The sequence below is a fragment of the Lithobates pipiens genome, unplaced genomic scaffold (assembly GCF_037356315.1).
Source record: "Lithobates pipiens isolate NorthernLeopardFrog02 unplaced genomic scaffold, aLitPip1_a1.2 Scaffold_22, whole genome shotgun sequence".
NCBI classification, from domain to species: Eukaryota; Metazoa; Chordata; class Amphibia; order Anura; family Ranidae; genus Lithobates; species Lithobates pipiens.
Window position 1 is genome coordinate 30370205 of NW_027507784.1, and position 18238 is coordinate 30388442.

An 18238-nucleotide genomic window follows, 5' to 3' on the forward strand; every position below is an offset into this window, starting at 1 on the left:
TGAGGCCCTTGTCCTCATCAACATGGGGACAAGGTGCTTTGAGGGGTCCCAGACCCCCAAAGCATCCTCCCAATGTTGAGGGCATGTGGCCTGGTACGGTTCAGGAGGGAGGGGGGCCGCTCTCGTCCCCCCCTCTTTTCCTGCGGCCTGCCAGGTTGCGTGCTCGGATAAAGGGTCTGGTTATGGATATTTAGGGGGAACCCCAAGTCAAATTTTTTCTTAAATTTGAGGCAGGGTTCGTCTTAATATCCATACCAGACCTGAAGGGCCTGGTAATTGAATTTGGGGGGCCCCCACGCTTTTTTTTTTTTTTTTTTTTTTTTTTTTTATCAATGACTTTCAATGAGTGTTCTCTGTATTACGGAGCCGACAATTCATAATAGCTGCGAGTGATTTTAAAGGACTTTTTTTCCTGCATAAATGACACTTTGTGCAGGGACAGTTCTAAGCACCAGAAACATGCGCCCCTTCACAGGCATACTATAGACAACCCCCCTCTACGAAATTTAAAGGAATATTACACTTTTATTGTTTCACTTTAATCATTATTAAAATAACTGCTCCCGAAAAAACGGCCGTTTTTAAAACTTTTTTTTGCATTGACACATGTCCCCTGGGGCAGGACCCGGGTTCCCAAACACTTTTTAGGATAGTAACTTGCAAATTAGCCTTTAAAATTAGCACTTTAGATTTTGAACGTTGGAGTCCCATAGACTTTAATAGGGTTCTAAAGTATGCTATATACTAGCTCCGTCGAATCTTCTTTATACATTTGACAGACACCATAAGCCTTCAAAGACAGATTCGACCGTAATTCATGTGGATTTTCGGACAAATGCAATTTTTGAACGAAAAATGAAATAAATAAAAACTAATTTCGGGAGTAACTAAATAAATTAAGTTTTTGGACGAAAACGAAATTCCGAAACGAAATATTTTACTCTGCACATGTCTATTAACAATATCAAAACTGCAGTCTATTATAAATTGAATTAATTTCCACAGATTGCAAACAATAGAGTAACATTTTTTTCTTTGCAACATCAGTACTTCAATATTATATTTTAATAATAATAATTAATCTGTATTTGTTGATATTCAAGGTTTCTAAAATAAAAACTTTTGAATGAGAAAAAACATTGAAATAATAATCCAGAGACTAAGGAGGGCATCGGAAAAAAAAGTAGTTACAGAAATAAGGACCAGGTAGAATAACCAAAGCACAATTAATTTAACACAAAAATATCAAATAGCTCTATTTGTACCACAATGTACAAAATTTAAAAGAAATGATAACGTAATTTAAAAGCATTCAGTCCAGACAACACAATGCACACAAACTAACATCCTTATAGTATGAAAATAAGCTCCAAAGGGAATAGTTCCCTGAAATTCAAAAACTGTAGTAATATCTCCTAACGATTCCCATTCAGTGGCAGTTGCCACATACAGTATATGATTCCAGGCTAGCCTTACAATCAAGAAATATTGTCACAGGAATCTGAAGGAAATACTACACCTAGACAGCAGAGGCCCAGGGAACTAAAAATACTAGTTGGTCAAAGTAAGCTCCAAATGTCCAGACATGAGTCCTTAATGATCATCTAATTAGGACAGTAGCATTGCCAATTCTAAAGTCCATGCAAGACTATACTAGGAGGAATGCACATATTCAGTAGAAAACTGCAAATGTACTGTAAATGACCCACACATAGGCTCACAGTTCCTGAATACACATATAGGCAATGCAGACTATGGCGAGAATCTGCAATAGTGGCAGCCGGTACATAGGGACAGAGCTAAGTGCAGAGTTCACATAAGCAGTTAGAAAGGAAGTAGTATAGGCAGCGAAGTTTAGCAGGTAGACATGCTGAATATATAGCTGGGCATCATCGCTGTCATTATTTGTTAATCAGCCAGTTCACTGTATACAGCCCTGTTCACTATATACAGGGCTGGTCATACATTGATTAACTTAGAAACTTCATGTGGATAGCTCACTACTCCTTGGTCAGGGTCCCTCCATAAGCATGGCCAGTAAACTCCCAGATCATATGCATCAGCAAGTTTCACTGCATCCTCTATTGGGGTGCGCTGGCATCCCAACTAAGCTGCCCTGCCATGGCCTGTCTAATCAGAGATAATGTTGCAGTCTGTGACATTAGGACATGATGACCTCACACTGTCTACACATTTCACCCCCTAATCATTGCAGGCTTCCTCAGGAGCCTGCAAAGCAATGCACCTGCAAACAAGCAGGCACAGTCCAGCACACCAGAAACGTACACAAATGAATGCACAAAGATAAGGTGAAAATGTCCAAGAACATTTTAATAGTTTGCAACTTGAGCATAAAAAAACAGGCAACATGGTTTAGTGGCAGCAAAACTCACCCTTCAACAGATTTACAAAACCAACATAAAATTTAAAAAGAGCAGATCTTGTATCCATACATGCATACGTATATAAAAAAAATAGTATACTATAAAAAGTATCTTATTTCTTAATAAACCATAAAATCATAAATAAATTGCCAAATTAAAACTGGATAAAATATCTTGAATATAGGCCATAGGTCTACTCCGATTTAGACACTGTCATTAGCAAATTATATCTATATCCTGGTTTTACACAGGCATGCTTAAATTCTACACCAGAATGAAAGTTTGAATTGAATTTGGATGCTTGACAGAGTCTAAAGTTTACAATGGTGACTGAGGACACCCAAAACTCCCAGACAGACAAGAAAATTCGGGAATTATGGCAGCGAGATCTCAATGTTGGGTGATCCAAAACATAACAATCCAGGGGCCACTGCCTATAACTAAAACATGTAATATTTTGTTCTACACCTTGCTCCTAAACCCTCAAAGGATATTCAGAGGGATTCATGGTCCCCATACCAAACTCATAACCTTCAAGCCAGGAGAGTACTGTTGGTCACTTTTTAAATTTCTAGAAAACAGAGGTTAAAACTATTTAAAAACTAACTTGGATAGTGAATACATTTCATAATCTTTTTTCCAGAAGCTGAACAGACAACAACACAGGTTTCAGAACTGCGTCAATTGGAGTGCAGACTGTGTGGAAAGGTATGAGAAACAATCTTCTGTTTTCCGTGTTACTTTAGCTGGCTATACACTGGCTGCATGAAAAAAAACCCCAAATAAACGGACACATTCCTCTGTAGCGCACCCCCTAAAGAGCAACTGGTGAATTTGGTTCTATTTCCCTCTCAGAGTGCACACACAGCCAGGCATACCACATTTTTATCACTCTTCCACTGGCTCCAAAGAATTAACTTTTTTTTTTTTAATTTGTTGAGAACGATCTTGGATAGGGGTAGGGAGCATGGGATACTGCAAAAATTAAGAAATTTGAGGACTCTGGCTGCCCTGCACAAAACTGAATGTCCTACAGGACCTCTATGCTCATGGTGACCTGTACTCCTTGCAGAGTTTAAAGCAGTGGTGGCCCATCCATAGGGGGTTCCCCCGGCATCACCCCCCCCCCCCCCCCCTCAGGCAGTCATAGAAAAAAAGTCCTTAAGAGTAGTGATGGCCGAACGGTTCGCCCGACGGTCGTTTCGCGGCGAATTTCGGCTGTTCGCGGTCCGCCAGTTCGGCAGACTATTGGAGCCGTTCGCCCGGCGGGCTTCTGTGTTTTTACTGTGTAAAGGAACTTTGACCTGATGACACATCCATCATGGGGTACAGGACAGCCAATTGAGACATGACAGCACATGGACACTTGGACATTCCCCCTAACTTATAAATACACCCGATCCGGCGGCCATTTTACATTCTTTCTTCTGTCACTATAGGGAAAGGTTGCTGTGTGGAGTAGGGAGAGATAAACCACTAGCTATTTGGTACACAAAAGTTCTTTTCAGGACTGGTATAGGTGTTAGGTGTATATAGGTTTGCTGTGCTACTGATTGTTGCAGCAGCCTAAGTGTCTTTTGTCAGTTTAGAGAAAGGGACAGAGCGCTGTGTCTGCTGCTATTTTAGGGACAGCCAGATTAGTCATCATCATCATCATCATTAGCTGTTACTATCAGGTCCACAAAAGTGCTATTCGAGTGACCAGTAATTGTTCCAGTCTCCTCAGTTTTGCCAGTTTGTGTAGGGACAGGAAGGAAGCAGTGTGTCAGGCAGTGAGGGTCAGTTTAAACAGTTGCTGTTACTATTAGTTCCACAAAGGTTCTTTTCAGGACTGGTATCAGTGGTACGGTAATAGGCTTGTACACGTATAATATTCTTTCTTCCAAATATAGAAAGAATATTATACTTGACTGCTGCCCTTCTGCTGCAGTCTGCTAATCATTCACAACTCACTTGTTCCACAAAGCTCTTTATCTGGACTGGTAACTTGGTCTGTCTAGGGTGCTACAGTACATAGGGTTGAGTGAGGTACAGTCTGCCATTCTGTAAGGACTGGTATCGGTCCACAATAGATAGGGTTGAGGTGCACCACTGCTGACCGCTGCCCTATACTGCAGCAGTCCTTCATTGGTATAGGGACTGACGTACAGTCTGCTAATCAGTCACACACAACCTACTTGGTCCACAAAGGTCCTTATAAGGACTGGTAACTTGGTGAAGGGTGCTACAGTACATTAGGGTTGAGTGAGGTACAGTCTGCTGTTCTGTAAGGACCGCTATCGGTCCACAATACATAGGGTTGAGGTGCACCACTGCTGACCGCTGCCCTATACTGCAGCAGTCCTACATCGGTATAGGGACTAAGGCCGCGTACACACGGGCGGACTGTTCGCCCAACTTTGTTCGTCAAACAGTTTGACAAACAGTCCGCTCAAAATTAGCATGAACGGACTTGACCACACACGATGAACGAACAGTCCGCTGAAACCGTGCGCGATGACGTGAACGGCACGTACGACGGGACTAGAAAAACGACGTCCTATACACTGCAATGCAACCTTCGGCGTGTAAATCCTTTCTGAGTATGCGCGGAACTTAGTTTGACGAACAAGCCTACACACGAGCGGACTGTCCGCTCAAACCAAGTTTCAGCGGACAGTTTTACGGAAATTCCGAAAAACTTTGTTCGTCAGACTGTCCGCTGAAACTGTCCGCTGAAGCCCACACACGAGCGAACTGTCCGCTGAAACACTGTTCAGCGGACAAAGTTGGGCGAACAGTCCGCCCGTGTGTACGCGGCCTAAGAGTTTTGTCACAGGGTCATTTAAAAAATGACAGGCAGAGGAAGAGGCAGGCCCTTCCGCAGGGGTGGTAGGGGTAGGGCAGGAGCAACAGCCTTAAGCCAAAGTGGGAAGTTGCAGAAGGTGCGTTCAATTACTTTAAAGGACGCACCAGACTTGGTTGAGTGGCTCACTCAGCCTTACTCTCCTGCACCCTCCTCATCCTCTCGATCTGCACCCTCTTCTTCACTCTCTGCTATGTGCACCCCCAAAGACACTACCACCAACAACACCACCACCACCACCACCACCACATACCTTCCGCTTGAGTCACAGGAATTATTTTCCGATCCATATCAAGAGGACATTTCTGATGCGCAGCCACTCTTGGTATTGGATCAGAAAGAGGAGGTAGCAACAACCGCTACTCAGCAGTCTGACGACAGTACCCAGATCAGCCCAAGGAGGAGGTTGGTCCCCGGTGTTGCTGCCTACTCCGAGATCTCTACTTATAGCGGTGGGGAAGGTGACGTTGATGATGACGTGTCTAGTGATGTCACGTGGGTGCCCACAAGAGAGGAAGAGGAGGGGAGTTCAGAGGGAGATATGGACCAGCAGATAGGGAGGAGAAGCAGTACAACTTACATTGCACAGGAGGGACAAAGCAGACTGCAAATGTATCAGGAGCGAGTCATCGACCATGTACGGTCACATCTGGCGCTCCCAGGACGCCGGCACATGGCTCTGCAGTGTGGGCTTTTTTTAACGTGTCCGCTGCTGACAATAGCGTTGCCATCTGCAATCTTTGCAGTCAACGCATTAGTCGCGGTAAGCCCAACACTCACCTAGGGACGACCGCCTTAAGAAGGCACATGGGCAGCCATCACCGAGCCGAGTGGGAGCAACGTAACACACAAAGCCACACTGCAGGCTCTCACCGTCCAGCCTCGTCTTCTACTTCTCCTTCTCCTCTCTCCTCACAATTGTCCTCCACTCCACCTTCCATCACGCCAACCTCACATTTTTCTGCAAAAAGGCAGGCTTCCGTGGGCCTAATGTTCGAGCGTAAAAAAATGATGACGCCGGATAACCCTCTTGCCCAACGATTGACGGCTGGCTTGTCAGAACTCATAGCCCGCCAACTACTTGTCAGTACTAGAATCCCTTTAGGACCCAGCACAACTCACCTGACACAGCCTGTGTCTGGGAAACAACAGTGATTGGCCTGCTCACGTTTAAATCACCTGTATCAGCATTCAGTCAGCGCTCGTGTTAGAGTTCACTCGTGTTTGATCCAGCTGATATTTGCTCTGTGACTTTCGTGTTTGACCCGGCTTGTTTGACCCTCCGTACTTGCTTCTGATTCTGTACCGTTTGGATTCTGATCTACCTGTGTATGACCCAGCTTGCCTAGACTACGCTTTGCCTGATTCTACTAGTACCCTCATCTGCAGCAGTGAACCACAAGGTCCAGCAATCATCTATCCTCATCTACAGCAGTGAACTACAAGGTCCAGCAATCATCTATCCTCACCTACAGCAGTGAACTACAAGGTCCAGCAATCATCTACCTTCGTCTGCAGCGGTGTACTACTAGTCCCAGCTGACCTGCTCTGCTTAGACCAGCTCATGGTATGTGCTTTGAACTCTTTGTATAATCAGCACACCTGAACTGTTACTTGTTATCTGCACCTAGCCTGACACTACTGCCATATAAACTGGTGGACTCGGAGGCCTTTCGCAAATTTGTGGCCATTGGAACTCCACAATGGAAGGTCCCAGGAAGGAAGTATTTCTCAGAGAAGGGCATCCCAGAGCTATATGGCCATGTTCAGCGGCAAGTGAATGTATCTCTGGCACACAGTGTCGGTGCCAAGATACATCTGACCACAGACACGTGGTCTAGCAAACACGGGCAGGGAAGGTATATCACTTTTACTGCCCACTGGGTGAAAACCTTCTGACGGCCGTCAAGCATGTAACCCGTGGCACTCGCGTAGATTTGGTTTTACCGCCACGGATTGCATGCAGGCCTGACTCTTCTTCTCCTCCTCCTCCTACTCCATCCTCCTCCCTCTCCTCCTCAGCTGCCTCCTCCTTTACCGCTGCTAGCATCTCTTCCGCTGCACCGCCCAAGCTCCCCAGAACCTATTCCACATGCCAGGTGAGACGTTGCCATGCCGTGCTCCGTCTGTTGTGCCTGGAAGCCAAGAGCCACACTGGCCCGGCACTCCTTTCAGCTTTGCGTTCACAGGCAGATCAGTGGCTAACACCGCTCAATTTGACAGTTGGTAAAGTGGTGTGTGACAACGGTGCCAATCTGCTTAGCGCATTGAAACAGGGCAAAATCACGCACGTGCCATGCATGGCACACGTCTTAAACTTGGTCGTGCAGCGATTCCTTGTCAAATACCCTGGGGTCCAGGACATCTTGCGGCAGGCAAGGAAAATCTCAGCCCATTTCAGAAGATCTTACACGGCCATGGCTCGCCTTGCTGACATTCAGCGGCGACACCATCTGCCGGTCAGACGTCTTATTTGCGATTGCCCGACGCGATGGAACTCAACCTTCTATATGCTTGATAGGCTGCTCCAGCAGAAACGTGCAGTTAACGTCTACCTGTATGAACTCTGCGAAAGAAACGGTTCTGGGGAGCTGTTTTTTTTTTCACCGTGCCAGTGGCTGCTCATGCGCGACGCATGCAGACTTCTGCGGCCATTTGAGGAGATCACCAAAGTGGTCAGTCGCAGCCATGGCGCCATCAGTGACATGGTACCTTATGCCTTCTTTATGGAGCGTGCATTGCGTCATGTCATTGATCAAGCTGTGGAGGAGCAGGAGCGGGAAGAAGAGGAAGTCGCAATGCTGGATGAATTCCCAGGGGGGGCTACTCTATCTGAGACAAGTCAACAACAGGAGTCTGAAGAGGAGTCAGAGGAGGATGGTGCCGGGGCGGATGAGGAGGAGCAAGAAGAGCATGCTTTAAACCTTTCTGGGATCCCTGTTGTGCGTGGATGGGGAGAGGAGAATGAAGAGGACGACATTATCCTGGATGATGAGCAGGAGCCAGGCCACCACACCGCTTCCACTTTAGTGCAAATGGGGGCCTTCATGCTCCAGTGTTTTAATAGGGACCCCCGTATAAAAAGCATAAGGGCCAAGGACCAGTACTGGGTGGCAACGTACTTAGACCCCCGGTACAAACACAAAATGGCGGAAATGTTACCGCCGTCGCAGAGGGCTGTCAAAATGCAGAACTTCCAGGCCTTGCTTCGAGAAATGCTGCATTCTGCTTTTGCAAGCGCTGGCAGAGGAGCAATTCCCACTCCCAGAGAAGGAGTTGCGGGTACCAATCCAACAGCGCCTGCAAGAAGAGGCCGGTTTGAAGATGTGTTGGTGATTTCGGATATGAGGTCATTCTTTCAGCCGACCCATCGACAGGTGTCAACCGGATCCAGCATCAGGGAACGCCTAGACCGTCAGGTGTCCGACTACATCGGGTTAACAGCCGATGTGGACGCTCTGAGGAGTGATGAACCCCTGGACTACTGGGTGGGCAGGCTTGACCTCTGGCCAGAGCTTGCCCAATTTGCAATCGAACTGTTGGCTTGCCCCTCATCCAGTGTCCTGTCCGAAAGGACGTTCAGCGCAGCAGGGGGGATCGTGACCGATAAGCGTACTCGCCTAGCTCACGACAGTGTTAACTACCTCACATTTCTAAAAATGAATGAGGCATGGATCTCGGAGGAATTCAACACATGTGACCAGTAGACCATGTATATGTCTATAAACAATTTTTTTAATCAAGCACACAGACCTTCTTTCTTCATTTGGCTCACTTCCTTGTCCCACAAAAGCACACTGTACTATATGCCCCTACCCTCCTCTTTGAAGAGGTTGAGCGGTGTTGTATTTCTACTGGGGCTGCTTATGAGGGGATCACACCATCCCTGTGCGGTGCTGACTTTCTCCTGGGGGTTCTTATTATGAGGGGATCACACCATCCCTGTGCTGTGCTGACTTCCTCCTGGGGGTTCTTATTATGAGGGGATCACACCATCCCTGTCCTGTGCTGATTTACTCCTGGGCCTGCTTATTATGAGGGGATCACACCATCCCTGTCCTGTGCTGACTTACTCCTGGGGGTTCTTATTATGAGGGGATCACACCATCCCTGTGCTGTGCTGACTTTCTCCTGGGGGTTCTTATTATGAGGGGATCACACCATCCCTGTGCTGTGCTGACTTCCTCCTGGGGGCTCTTATTATGAGGGGATCACACCATCCCTGTCCTGTGCTGATTTACTCCTGGGCCTGCTTATTATGAGGGGATCACACCATCCCTGTCCTGTGCTGACCTACTCCTGGGGGTTCTTATTATGAGGGGATCACACCATCCCTGTGCTGTGCTGACTTCCTCCTGGGGCTGCTTACGGTGCTGCTGTCAGTGCTGTATATCACGGTGCTGGTGTGAGTGCTTAATGCCACGCTGCTGCTGTCAGTGCTGTATATCACGGTGCTGATGTCAGTGCTTAATGTCACGCTTCTGATGTCAGTGCTCTCTATCACGCTGCTGCTGTCAGTGCTGTATATCACGGTGCTGATGTCAGTGCTTAATGTCACGCTTCTGATGTCAGTGCTCTCTATCACGGTGTTGCTGTCAGTGCTGTATATCACGGTGCTGATGTCAGTGCTTAATGTCATGCTTCTGATGTCAGTGCTCTCTATCACGCTGCTGCTGATGTCAGTGCTTAATGTCACGCTGCTGATGTCAGTGCTGTATATCACGGTGCTGATGTCAGTGCTTAATGTCATGCTTCTGATGTCAGTGCTCTCTATCACGGTGCTGCTGTCAGTGCTGTATATCACGGTGCTGGTGTGAGTGCTTAATGTCACGCTGCTAATGTCAGTGCTGTATATCACGGTGCTGATGTCAGTGCTGTATATCACGGTGCTGATGTCAGTGCTGTATATCACGGTGCTGATGTCAGTGCTTTATGTCACGGTGCTGATGTCAGTGCTTTATGTCACGCTGCTGATGTCAGTGCTTTATGTCACGCTGCTGATGTCAGATGACTCTATCACGGTGCAGGTGTCATTGCTGTATGTCACGCTGCTGATGTCAGTGCTCTGTATCACGGTGCTGCTGTCAGATGACTCTATCACGGTGCAGGTGTCATATCTGTATGTCACGCTGCTGGTGATCATCTCCTGCACCCTCTTCTTTGCCTACCCTGGTCCCTGACCTTCCATCTCCTCCATTGCCTTCATGCGCTCCACAGTCCTGAATTGTCAGAACAATTTCCCATATAAAAAAAGAATGCTTGTAGTTATCGATCCCAAATTCACATGTGTTATGTCATTGGCCATGTGGTGGGACTATGTTTGCCCAGCTAATAATTATTTTGTGGCTGCAAATTTGACCTAAAGGTTTGCGAAGTTCGCCTCCCATTGAAGTCAATGGGGCCCGCCGCGAACTTTCCGTTTCGCGATCTATCGGCCGCGTTCGCGGTCCGCGTTCGCGAAACGTCCCGTCGGAAGTTCGTCCATCACTACTTAAGAGCACTGTGTTCGGGCGCCAGACACAGTGCACTATGGGAAGCGCCATGTCAGTGCAATCACAAGATTGCAGACGCGGCACTTCATTGGCGGGGTTTGGCGGTGCAATCCATTGGGCCGAGCAGCATTCACCTGGTGCCCGGCCGTGTGCTTTGTTCTCAGTGTGAGAACACAGTCACTTTCGGCAGGCTACAAAAAGATGGCCGCTGTGAGGACTAATCCCCTTGTGTTCACACGGAGAAAGCCAGGAACTAGCTGGGGACAGACAGACACGGCTTGAAGGAGGGCTTTGCTGCCAGGGACACAGATATGAGGAGGACTCAAGTGACACGCTCAGGGCTCCCACTGATTCTGCATTATGGTGAGTTGAATGATTTCATTTTATATTACAATCTAATAATAGAAAAAATGCGCTTCCTGACACCATACCAACCATGGTATGGAGTATCTTTATCTGCTGATTGTTAAACTTTCTAGAATACACATATTCCTATTGTTGTGTAGGATCTGGGCCTGCTCTCCTTCCCTCTCTCCATCCCTCTCCCTCCATCCGTCATTCATCTCAGATGCTAACCACACCACCTTAGAGCCACGCCCACTATTTCACTTAAAACACGCTAATTTTCACCAAGTGGGAGGGGTCAAAAAGGAAGGACGGGGTCTGGCACCCCCCATCCTAAAACTTAATCTGCCACCACTGGTTAAAAGCTATACACAGTTACTATTCTTCAGCACTGGGGTCATCTACTCACATCAACAGGATCATCGGTTGCCTCCTGCTGATATCCACCAGGCTCTTCCTATTGAGGGAGATGTAGACTCACTCCACCATAGGACAGCTGGACTCTTTCTGTCAGGTACTCATCAGAGCCGAAGTGCTGAGAGCGGCTTCCCCTGCAGCTGGATGCACAGTACCCCTGAGGATGGAACAGTGGGTACACGGCACGGAGAGGCACGGGTTGCCAGCAGGTGACTTTTATGCAGGAAGTCTTCTGAAGGAAGAGATGCCCGTGCAGATAGTCTTGGAACTGGTTAGAAGGGAATGCCCGGCAGGGGTTCTAACACCTGGAGTGAAGGCCGAGGGTCAAAAACGGGTATCAGTCCGTGAAATAAAGAATATACCAGAGGCAGGCAGAGGGTCAAACACAGGTAACAGTCCGTGAGCCAGCAAGGCTAAGTGCAGAAAACAGAGGATATTCCAGAGGCAGGCTGAGGGTCAAACACAGGTATCAGTCCGGGAGTCAGCAAGGCTAAGAGCAGGAAGTCCGTTAAACAAGCCAGGGGTCAGATTAGGAGAGAATCAGAGTAGTCTTCAAGCAATCTGGGTCACAACAGGAAGTGGTAAACAGGAACAGGAAACCAGAGGAACACAGGTGAGCTGAGGAGACAAACCAGTAAAGACACAGAGCCCATTGATGCCTTTTATAGGCCTGTCAGGCCAATCAGGTAAGGCCCATAGCCGTGTGCACCTGCGCATACAACATTGTATTGTATCACGCATATGCGTGTGTCGTTGTGCCTCTCTTCCCCGCAGGCGCACGGGGAAGTACCGACGTTGAAGTCTGATGATTCTCTGACACTTTCCCAGCAATTTCCTCCTGGCTCCCTCCACTGATCCCCAGACGTGGGTTTGAAAATAGCCCCCCCCCCCCCGCTAGGCCTAGCTGGGACCTCCATTTTTTTATCAAGACTTCCTCTAGGCGCCTGCACCAGGTAAAACCCCCTCACAGGAACGCTGCAAGCTGCTGCCCAAACCTCAGACTATATATGGGCTCTCCAGCTACCTACTGGGCAGAACTCCCCAGAGATTGGCTAGAGATGCATAAATATTGAGGCTGCATGTCCTTCCTCACACTATAATTCTAGAATCCTCTAGAAAATGGGGATGCCTGTGAAACACTGAGCAGCCCTAAATAATCAATCTATGCTCCACTGATTACAAGGGAGCCAAGCTAAATTTACCCAGCCACTTGCTCTACATTAGTAGGGTGCTGCACCTCTATCCACACAAATGAGGTGGATGGAGGAATCCCCCCCTGGTGGGACATTGTATTCTGATACCTGCCACAGTCAGAATACACTAATCAACGGCTTTAGCTGTTGATCAATGCAAATGTTTCCAACATGTGCCTTGCTTTGACAAAGGTTGATTAAACAATTGACTTCTGTCAAGCAGAGAAGCCCACACACTGATCAATATTTGTCTGGTTAGTGCTGAACTGACTGAATGTTGATCAGTATATGACTAGCTTTAAAGTAAAACCTGCTGAGTGAAGGACTGTAGCAAGATAACATAGGGACTCTCAGGCTAGGGTTGGGACACAAAGCTGTTCTGCAGTAGGTCTTTACCTGATGGGATGGCGGGATCGATCACATCCAGCAGATAGCTAGGGATTGTCAGAAGCAATGAGTGCTCCATGTATGTCGATAGTTGTTGACCTAACTAGAAAGGGATCTTGTGTGAGCAGGAAACCAGTAAGGTGCAGGAGACTGTGCCAATGGGTTATTGAGGTGGTGGGCATTGGCGCTGGAGAGAGGAAGTGTATATTTGCCAGAGAGAAGCTGCAGGAAGTGGGGATATGATAAGCTGTGATGGATTACCAAAGTAAGCTGCCCAGGGTTGTTAGGTTGTCTGGAAGGATGTGTGATGATAGGGGTGAGGAGGTGGCCGGGAAAACAGAATGAAATGGAAAATCATGGGATCTGGCTGGGAGGGTTGCAGAGCTGGGAGAAGAGTTGAAGTCCTACGAGGATATGATTTGGCTCATGGGGTTAGAATAGTTTCTCGACATGCGCCTCTCTAGGCAACTCCTTATCCCCCAGCTATTTTACATCCAGTAATACGTGGCATCGCCTCCATGATCATGTGTATGATATACAGAAGAACCACTCTATACATGTTGCTAATCATTTTAATAGATCACATGGTGGCGATCTTGCAGCTCTATAAATACAGGGGATTGAAAGCGTTAAAAGACCACCTAGAGGAGGGGATGTCTTTAGGTTGTGTGAGCAGGAGGTCTTTTGGATTTTCCATTTGAGAACACGGATACCTAATGGGTTAAATTTTGAGTGGGATCTTATGCATTTTTATGATTGACCTCCCCTTGCTTAAGGGAATCTTCTTCTCTCCCTCTCTTTTTAGCTAGTTTCCTGCAGTCTATTAGCGCCTATTTCACTACAGATTTTTTTATTTTATTTTTTGCCCATTAACGTTCATTTGAGATTATGCACATACTGTATATATACATATTTTGACAATATGCCAATATTGGTTCTCATGATGTTCTAACACTTTGCTTTGTTCTTAACATCAACTTAATTGTGTGTATAAATACATACGTGTTTTCTATTATTTTGAGTTTGTTGTTGTAACAATACAATGATTTTGACTGATGTGTTGAGTTTGCTCAGAGTTGGTACATGCCCTTTTAATTAAATTTGCACTTGTACTAATTATTTTTTTTTTTTTACATTTGTTTCTAGGCCCAATATGATGCTACCGTAGTCGTTCCAGAAATAATGAAATTTGGGCATTCATACAGGTAAACCGGGAAAATTGCACGCAAACATCTAAGACTGTGGCTTTCTTGCTTTGTTGTTTTGCAGCTCACAACCAGTGCACATCACATAACAGGCTGGACATTATATACACCGGGCTCTGCACATCACATAACAGGCTGGACATTATATACACCGGGCTCTGCACATCACATAACAGGCTGGACATTATATACACCGGGCTCTGCACATCACATAACAGGCTGGACATTATACACCGGGCTCTGCACATCACATAACAGGCTGGACATTATACACCGGGCTCTGCACATCACATAACAGGCTGGACATTATACACCGGGCTCTGCACATCACATAACAGGCTGGACATTATACACCAGGCTCTGCACATCACATAACAGGCTGGACATTATACACCAGGCTCTGCACATCATATAACAGGCTGCACAACATATACACATAAACAATAAATGTCATGTATGGGTTTAAAATGACAAATGCCATGTTCAGTCGTCTATAAATGAAGATGCCCTCTCTGCGTCCATCACCCCCTCCAGTACACTGATCTCCTGGGGTACACCTTCCATTAAATAACCCAATTCTCAAAGCAATCTGCATATAATTAGCAGTAGATATCTACTATAAAAAGTCTACAGATAAAAGCAATGGATTTCTCCATCTGCAACAAAAATCCTCCGCTTATGAATGAACCCTCCACACATCAGGCTCCGTGCAATGATTGGAATGAATTAAAACCAGATGTCAGCATGACACCAATCATCATGAATAAATCTATTATGCCATCTAGTATGAGATTGATCTTCAGGCTATGTCTGCTGTCACCTGCCCTCACTATACACCTCCATGTATTGTTTGCCCAGTATATATGTCCCCATGTATGCCCAGGACCCGCACACACACCCGAAGCCCACTTACCTGACCGTGTGCTCCTCTCCGGTGTTCTCTGCTCCTCTCCTGCACACCGCTCTACTCCTCTTACTTCCTGTTTCCTCTCTCAGGTGCAATGGGAGAGAGAAGACAGGAAGTGACATCTGAGTCAACTCAGATGTCAGTCAAACTGCCCGGTGTGGTAAAATTTCCTGCGACTCATAAAAATTCCTCACCCCGTCACTTCCGGTGCGGCTCTGTCACTGTACAGCTGACGGCGGGCCTTTACTGCGCATGCGCCAAGTCCGTGATATTAACGGCGCATGCGCAAGCCCTTTATTTCAGCGGTGGTTAAAAAATATACACGGAGACTTGCGGGTGGGCGGGCGGAGCTGAACAGATGCTTAGGACGTCAGCAGCAGCCCCGCCCACCCCACTAACATGCCCCTGAATCGTGTCTTTTGCTTGTATTCTTTTGCTGATAGGTGCCCCTCATTCTATTAGACGATGCATAGTGAGTGTTGTAGTTCCAGGGACCACACCACTGATATTTAAACGTAGGTTTGCTAAAGATTTATTTGATATGTCTAAAGATTGAGGAATTTTTATAAGTCGCAGGAAATTTTACCACACCTGGAGATCATGTGACAAGCCCCCTACAGGTCACAGGGTGGGGCATGACGAGTGCTTATTCTGAGGAACAGTGCGCACTGTCTAATAAAGCGTCACTATATGTCTGTGGAACTACGAGCCCCAGTGTGCACTGCCTACAAAAATGAGTATGTTTGTGGAACTACAACGCTCTCTATGCACTGTGTAATAAAGTGTTATAAATGTCTTTGGAACTACAAGTCCCAGTATGCAGTGCCTAATAAAGTATTATAAATGGAACATACTGAAAGGATTGTCCATAGACTTTAACAGGGAGTTGGATTTCCCATAGAGAATAACAGAAAAAAATGGAAAGCCCATAAAGAATAATGGAAACAAAATATTTAAATTAATGACAATCTTTAGACATATCAAATAAATCTTTAGCAAACCTACGTTTAAATATCAGTGGCGTGGTCCCTGGAACTACAACACTCACTATGCATCGTCTAATAGAATGAGGGGCACCTATCAGCAAAAGAATACAAGCAAAAGACACGATTCAGGGGAATGTTAGTGGGGTGGGCGGGGCTGCTGACGACGTCCTAAGCATCTGTTCAGCTCCGCCCGCCCACCCGCAAGTCTCCGTGTATATTTTTTAACCACCGCTGAAATAAAGGGCTTGCGCATGCGCCGTTAATATCACGGACTTGGCGCATGCGCAGTAAAGGCCCGCCGTCAGCTGTACAGTGACGGAGCCGCACCGGAAGTGACGGGGTGAGGAATTTTTATGAGTCCCAGGAAATTTTACCACACCGGCCATAGTAACACATACTACAGCGCCGGGCGGAAACTACTCAGCGCTTCAGAAAGCGCCCTGAGGCGGGCTAAAGGCCCGCAAATGAAGCGCCACGTCTGCAATCTCATGATTGCATTGACGTGGCGGTTCCCATAGTGCACTGTGTCCGGCGCTCGAGCACAGTGCACTTCCTTAAAGAACTTTTTTTTTTTAAAGGGGCAGTTTTAAAACTTTTATTTTTTTTTTTTTTTTTTACATTTTTTTTATTTATTTTTTGTGACCACACAGAAGGGGGGGACGGGCCGCCACTGCTCACAACTGGTATTAAAAGGAACAACAAAAGGCTCTGATTGTCTATCCTAGAGTGACCAGACATCCCCAGATTCTTTAAAGCATCCTATAAATGTCTATGAGGGGATGGAGGATTTTTTTTTTTTTTTTTACAGTATGTTACTTTTTTACTTGACTTTATAGCTATAACATAGGAAGACTAATAGTGTGCATTCAGAGCATACGTTCATGCAAGTGGAATTTTATAACACCTAGCACAAAGCTGCCTACAGTTGCATCTTCTAATTCATCTCAATGGATACCTGTGGGTCTGTGGGATTTTGCAGGTTCTGCATGCTGCACGGCTCCTGTATGCTGCGTGCATGAAGCCTAAAGCATTTGAACAGGAACCACGAATGTCTCCCATATTTTTTGTAATATCAGCCAATGATCTTCATTTAGGCCTCATGCACACGAGACGCTGTTAAATGCGTGTTCAGAGGCAGTTGGACACTTTTTTCAACTGCCCCTGAACTCATTCAATGTTATCCTATGTGTCCATGTACACAGTCTCGTTTTTTGCCGTTTTTATGCAGTTGCGTTTAACCTCGTTTTTCCAGAAGCAAAAAAATGGGTTCAGATGCAAAAGTTTCCACGTTTCAGATGCAAAACGTGGCAAATCGCCGCTACCGAATTTTGTCGCGTTTTCGTTTATAAGCGTTTTTAAAGGTGACCTATTTTTTTTACATTAAAAATCTCAAAAATGATTGCAAATGATGAAAAACCATTAAAAATATTTCAAACAATTGCAATTGCAAGTGGACAATCCACAACTTGTGGCAAGTGACATGGCAGGTGGCAAGTGACGTGGCAATTGGACAATCCACAACTTGTGGCAAGTGGTATGGCAGGTGGCAAGTGATGTGGCAAGTGGACAATCCACAACTTGGGGAAAGTGACGTGGCAGTTGAAGTGGCAAGTGACGTGGCAAGTGGACAATCCACAACTTGTGGCAGGTGATGTGGCAAGTGACCTGGCAGGTGATGTGGCAAGTGGACAATCCACAACTTCTGGCAGGTGACGTGGCAAATGACGTGGCAAGTGGATAATGCACAACTTGTGGCAGGTAACGTTGCAAGTGGACAATCCACAACTTGTGGCAGGTGACGTGGCAGGTGAAGTGGCAAGTGACGTGGCAAGTGGACAATCCACAACTTGTGGCAGGTGACATAGCAAGTGGACAATCACAACTTGTGGCAGTGATGTGGCAGGTGACATGGCAAGTGTACAATCCACAACTTGTGGCAAGTGACATGGCAGGTAGCAAGTGACGTGGCAAGTGGACAATCCACAACTTGTGGCAAGCGATGTGGCAGGTGAAGTGGCAAGTGACATGGCAAGTGGACAATCCACAACTTGTGGCAGGTGACGTGGCAGGTGACGTG

At 46.5% G+C, this 18238-nt stretch overlaps 1 protein-coding gene across 3 annotated transcripts in view; it reads left to right on the plus strand.

Moving 5' to 3' along the window:
- Window positions 1–18238, plus strand: part of LOC143923518 (NACHT, LRR and PYD domains-containing protein 1a allele 5-like) — a 182523-nt gene that overhangs the window by 41887 nt on the left and 122398 nt on the right. For all 3 annotated transcript variants that reach the window (XM_077447239.1, XM_077447238.1, XM_077447237.1), the window contains exons 2-3: window positions 3028–3092; window positions 14210–14268. In XM_077447239.1, the coding sequence (XP_077303365.1) occupies window positions 14246–14268 (23 nt within the window). In that variant the 5' untranslated portion in view covers window positions 3028–3092; window positions 14210–14245. The remainder of the gene's footprint in view (window positions 1–3027; window positions 3093–14209; window positions 14269–18238) is intronic.